The sequence below is a fragment of the Helianthus annuus genome, chromosome 16 (genome assembly GCF_002127325.2).
Source record: "Helianthus annuus cultivar XRQ/B chromosome 16, HanXRQr2.0-SUNRISE, whole genome shotgun sequence".
Lineage (NCBI taxonomy): Eukaryota > Viridiplantae > Streptophyta > Magnoliopsida > Asterales > Asteraceae > Helianthus > Helianthus annuus.
This window is the reverse complement of record NC_035448.2, coordinates 106,978,241-106,984,497: the sequence shown is the minus strand read 5'-3', so window position 1 is coordinate 106,984,497 and position 6,257 is coordinate 106,978,241. Positions and strand designations below refer to the sequence as shown.

Below are 6,257 nucleotides of genomic sequence, written 5' to 3'. Positions count from 1 at the left end.
CAAAATCACTCTTTTTAGATTTTTTATACATGTGTAAATATAACAGATTTACACATGTGTAAATGGCAAACTTACACATGTGTAAATTTTCTTTATTTACGAATTCACGTAAATTTAAACGTGTAAATTGAAGTTCTAACATTGTATTCGAATAATAATGATAAGTGTAGAAAAAAAATTTGAATTTGAATTGTTTTTGACCAAGTTCTCATGGTTTTTTTATTTGTTCTCACGGTTCTCACAATATTTAGCGTTCTCATTTAAACCCTCCCCTATATATATATATATATATATATATATTTTAAATCAGTAGTTTATATTTGCAATTTTGAAAAGATAAAGATAGTTATTATAATATATATACATAGCAACGGACTTAACAAAAGATATATGTAGATGTGTAAAAAAAGTGATTAGTTTCAGGTTTCAAAGTACACTGAATCGTTAAATCATGAAACTGTGAGACAAACTGTTAGCCCAAAGACTATTCAAATAAAGCAAGCGGCTTTGGGTCCTTACTTGAATAGGGCACTATTCTATTCTCTCTCTCTATATATATTTAATATAAGTTAATCAGGGCTGGAAGAGTTTTATGTATAAGTGGTCTGTATGGAGATTAACAAGGAACCATAGGCTGTAAGCAACGATCAATTAGAAGTCGACAGGGATTCGAATTGAAGCGTCAAGTCTATCGTAGTAAAGTCTACTAACACCTAGAAAAACGGCAGAATCCAAAGTGTCTTCTCCTCGAACAATGAAAGATTGTGATTCTGAGCTCGACTTGATTCAAAATAAGGCAGAGCTCGAGCTCATTTAAGCTCGGCTTGATTCAACCATTTCGTTAGCCAATTTCGATTAGCTAACGAACGGCTCATTTAAATTGCATAGTCTAGAACTAAAACACACTTATTATGACATAAAATTTCAACAAGCAAATTACTTTAGAGCACCAAGAATATGGTAATAAGGATTAACTGCCCAATTTAAAGGCATCTACAAAGAGGCCTAAACAAACACCAGCTTTCCAATAGTTTACCAACACTATCAAGGACTCAAATCTCCTCTTACCGCTACCGCTAGTGGTGGTAGTGGTAGATACAGTAGATTTTTTGTACATAAGCATACCGATACCCTCGATTGCTGCCACCACGACACCCGCCACTAAAACATCCCAGTCACCGGTTTGGCCGAGAATGGTGGCTAGTGCATTGGCAGTGTAGAACCCGAGGAGGAGGAGAAATACCTTCATGGGGAAGTTTTTTCTAGCTGAATTTAACTTCTCCAATAGCTGTCTCCCGCCTGCGCTGACTAGGCGGCCCAATCTCGTTTGACCTAGGCCCGTTGGTGTGTCACCGTTGACGCTATCTTGGTCACCGTTGCCTGGCAAACCGCCCGTGTTTAAAGCAAATGATATTTGCATAGTACGTTGCCTTCCCCAGAAACTGTTGAAACGAATAGACCCACAGGTCAGTTAAGTTTTATACGAGTTGGGTTGGTCTGATACACTTTTTGTTCATTTTGTTTGTATCATAGTTGTTAATAGCGAATAGTGGTAAATAGCGACAAGCTACCTATACGCTACGTAGCGATAGCGATGAGATAGCGAGCGCTATTTGATGTTTAGCGATAATGTGTTAGAGATTTTTTTTTTTAAATTAGGTTTTATTCACGAATTTAAGGTTTTTTGATGCAATTAGTGAAGATTACAGTTGTTTGGTAGATTAAAATGGCTAAAAATTCGTTTTTTTAATATAAAAAAACCCTAATTGTTTCTATTTCACGCTATTGAGAGCTAAACATCAGATAGCGATGATCCAGCGCTACGTTACGCTGTTCGCTATAGTGCTCGCTATCATCGCTATTAACAACTATGGTTTGTATAGATGATTAGCGTCGTATACGACTACAAAACTATATTATTTCAATGATAAGGTATATATATTGAACGTTTTGGGAGCTTTAATAAATTAATGCATTAAAAAAATACATTATAAACATCTTTCAACCCATTTCCTTTGAAGCTAATTATAAAATTCACTCGTTTTGACAACTGATTCGTTTTAAGTAAACTAACAAGATTTCTTTTCTTAGTTGATTCCTTTCAAACTATAATTGCATGTTTACGAAGTTTCTTGATAAACAAGTTAAGGAATGAGTTATCTATAGGGGTTCGGGGTCAAAGTTTAATACATTGAATAGAAGTCGAGTCTTTTGACTTTTGGAAATGGTCATACTTGCCGCACTGTAAGAACCTTTGTGTGATTCTTTTCTGTTGGGGTAAGCTCTGATAATCAAACAAAATCACACAAACGTAGGATTATTTTACGGAACTCACTCACACTCATTCAAGGAATTACATACGTTTAAATAAGAAAACAAACTAAGAACCCACTACGTATGTGAACAGAAAGAAACAAAAATTGCCCTGCAAACTAGTAAAACAAACTCACTATCTAATAAACATGACCCATGATTTGAGACCCACTACTTTGACCCAATAACAAAGTAAATAAACGTGTAGCATGTATGTTTAGCAACATGTTCACAAAAAGGGTGATTTGTCGAATGAACACCCCATTACAATCAGACGTGTAGCATGTATGTTTAGTTTTTGGTCAATTGTCATTTGTATTTTCTAAAAATTTTACTTGCATGTCTAGGATGAGAGAATGATCAACTTCAGCCACTTAACATCTACAACTAATTTATATCTCGGCCGTACCTAAATTTTTGGAACTACCTTAATTCAATTCGGATTTTGTTGTAGTTAAGTATATTTTTACCTACATTTTACTTGCTATAGCGCGCTACATAGCGTATAGGTCTAGGCTCGCTATTAGGGTTCTAGCGATGGATAGTGACAATTTATTTTCATTTTTTTGTTTTTTAATATAAATAGCAATTAAATAAAGCTATAAAATAGCTGGATTTTAGGTTTTTGTTAAATATACATGTAAAATAGCATATATACCAGGGTATTTTGATTTTTTTTTTTTTTTGGGTAAAGGGTTACCCCGGTGAATTTTATATATCAACCAACAACAAAAAAAAAAAACAGGGTGTGCCATGACGCTGACACACACACTAGACTTGGCATACCAAGCCTAGGAAACTAGACCAAAAAACAAAACCCGACACCACGCACCAGTCAAAACAACATTAGACAATCAAACAAACACAGCCCCGACACAAAAAAAAAAGAAATAAAAAAGAAATAACATATAATTTTTTTTTCTAGTGTATCGCTATTTAAATATTCGCTATGTCGCATATAGGTACCTTATCATTATTTGTCGCTATTCGCCATTAACAACTATACAAGGTATTCATTCTTAAGTCTATACATATAAGGTCCCTTTGAAACATGTTGTGTTAACCAAACGCCCTTCTTAGTGATAATGCCTGTTTGATAAATGGTATCCATTGACCCAGAACAAGTCATTTAGGTAATTAGGTGACTGGGGATATATTCAACCACCACAACAGTTTAATGTTTGTATCTCACAAACTTCCATATCTTAGCTGAAATTTCTATTCACATTCTCCAACTAAACCGAATACATACCTCTTCAACTATAACACCAAATGCACCATTCAAGCATAGCACATAGTAATCATTCAATATGATGCAAAGAATAATATATTAAATGTAATCATTCAAGCATAGCAAATAGTTGAAGATAGTTAGTTACCTTCGGCTACCGAGAGGCGATACGCTTGTAAACATACTACGTTTCTCTTTCCGGTGCCTCACCGAATCGAAATTCTCCTTCACAATAGCACATTCATCACTCTCATTCACAATCACCGACGACAACGAATAACACTTCAACGCCAGAATTTGAAATCCACAAGCCATAGACTGTCAAAACAACACATCAACAATCAAATTCAATTCCAATTATTCACACATTTCATAAAATGCTAGGATTTAATAATCCGCAAGCTGAGAAAAACGATCTATGAACAGTCAACTGAAATCTGTGTGAATTACAAACACAATGTCAAATCTAAATCGAAAATCAACGACAGCTAGGGTTTTGAAAGGGGAAACAGCCGAGATAAAGGCTTGCGAAACACATAATTAAGTTAATAATGTGATAATACAGAGTATTGTGTAGATTACCGGAGGATGTTAATCGAGAACTCGCATTTAGTTGCAAAAATCGCCTGATTATGCGATGGAGACGATGAGGATGCAGGTACCTGGTTGGTTCTGAGAATGTAGAGAAAAGATTGAAAAACAGAGTTGAGTGGTGTGCATGTACTAAAACTAAAGGGTTTAAAATATAAATTTAGTTAGTATAAGGGTTAAAATGAAAAGAATCTTTGAGAGTAAGGTGAAACTTTAACTGTTAATCGAAATTAAGTGATAATCGAATCAAATTAATCGATAACTAATAAGGGGGTAGGGATCAGTCACTCACAACTTTCAATAAAGTTCCGCAATGTCATCAACTATTATTCCATCACTCACAACCTTTTTAGTGAAAATGTCCATCACTCACCACCACACCCAACAATTAGGCCTGTAAACGAACCGAACGAACACGAACATAGGCATGTTCGTGTTCGTTCATTTAACTTTAACCGAACACGAACACGAACATATAATCGAACACATTTTTTTGTTCGTGTTCGTTCATTAAGAAACCGGGCATGTTCGTGTTCGTTTATGTTCGTTCGTTTAAAGCCTAAACGAACAGTTCACGAACATAAACGAACACAAATGAACATAAAAAAAATTAACTGAACATATTTGAATAAACATAAATTAACATGATTGAAGAAAGAAGTTTAATATATTACATTTCATCCGAAAACACATATAAGTAAGGGTTCATAGATATACTAATTAGTTATATTTATATAACTGGTTAGAAAACCTAATATTTATATAAATATAACTATTTTTGTATTTATTAAAATTTAAACGAACATAAACGAACGTTCACGAACATAAATGAACGAACATAAAAGAATGTTCACGAACAAAAATGAACGAACACAAGGTGTGTTCATGTTTGTTCATTTAATTAAACGAACAATTTTTTTTGTTCGTGTTCGTTCGTTTATTAAATAAACGAACATAAACGAACTTCCCGCCGAACAAGTTCATGAACAGTTCATGAATGTTCGGTTCATTTACAGGCCTACCAACAATTTCCCCACAACCAACAATTTCCCTCATCACCCAATACCCCATCACGCATGAAAAAATACCACGCGTTATAAAAATGGAGCGTGATAGACGAAGGTGGCTGTGGTGTTTTGTTATCTTCCACGCGTGAAACTATTCCATCACAGTGTAAATTTGCTCCACCCTGGGTCCCCAAACCGATATTAACCAAGGCTTGTGGATAATGCTATTTGATTAATCGATAAGTCGGTTATGGATGGATATTGTTAAAGGTATCCTAGCCATCAATGGCCAACGCCAAACTCTTAAAGGGCATTAAGACCGAAAAGGGATAGGACACTTCTTTCAACCAATTAGATATTTTGTTTTTTTTCCTCTCTCTTTTCCTTTTTTTATTAGAAAACTTTATTCCACAACAACATAGTTAAGGATCAATGATATTTAAAGTTCATTTTGTTTATGTGGCGCTAATGTAACGTAGACGTGACGTTTTAAAGCCTTAAAAAAGGTTTTATTCCACAACTTAACCTTACACCATCTAGTTCAAAACATATAGATATAGGAGTTGGGTTAAAGTATTAGGTATATGTATATCTATTTACAAAGTTATTTTACCTTTTTCTATTTGCAAATCATTTTACTATTTATAACTTTTAATATTAATTTAAAATTAATATATGATAGTTAGTGAGGGGAATGAACAGTGATTATGTGATGATTCATTATCATATTTGTTTTAATGATGCCACATTATTCACTTATCTCCTCTAATTTCCCCCTTCATTTCCTTCTTAAATTTCACTCGGTTATTGAGAGATGCGATTCTAGAGATAAATAAAGAGAGGAACATGTGTTGCCCTGTCGTTGCCGGTGGCTTCGGTCGTCTTTGGCGGTGGCGGGCGTATTATGTGCGACGCCTCTGTTGCTTTCTGCCTCTGGCTTTGATTCTTTTCATTTGCGTCGATGTTGGTAACAATCTGACTGTGATGTGGTTCTGGATTTATTCTCAATGAGGCTATGATGATTATGAGCCTTATGAGTTTCAAAGATTAAAGTACGTTATAGGTCTGAATTTGGTTATTGCTTCATTCGTTTTTCCAGGAACGAAGAATGGATG

General features: G+C 34.6%; 1 protein-coding gene across 1 annotated transcript; it reads right to left on the bottom strand.

The window, feature by feature from the left end:
- Positions 1-892: 892 nt before the first annotated feature.
- On the bottom strand, positions 893-4,255 carry LOC110916855 (ycf20-like protein). Its single transcript, XM_022161516.2, has 3 exons — positions 4,127-4,255; positions 3,693-3,862; positions 893-1,442 (listed from the first exon to the last, which is right to left on the bottom strand). The coding sequence occupies exons 2-3, from the start codon at positions 3,857-3,859 to the stop codon at positions 971-973; spliced, it is 639 nt and encodes a 212-aa protein (XP_022017208.1). The 5' UTR covers positions 3,860-3,862; positions 4,127-4,255; the 3' UTR covers positions 893-970.
- Positions 4,256-6,257: the final 2,002 nt, after the last annotated feature.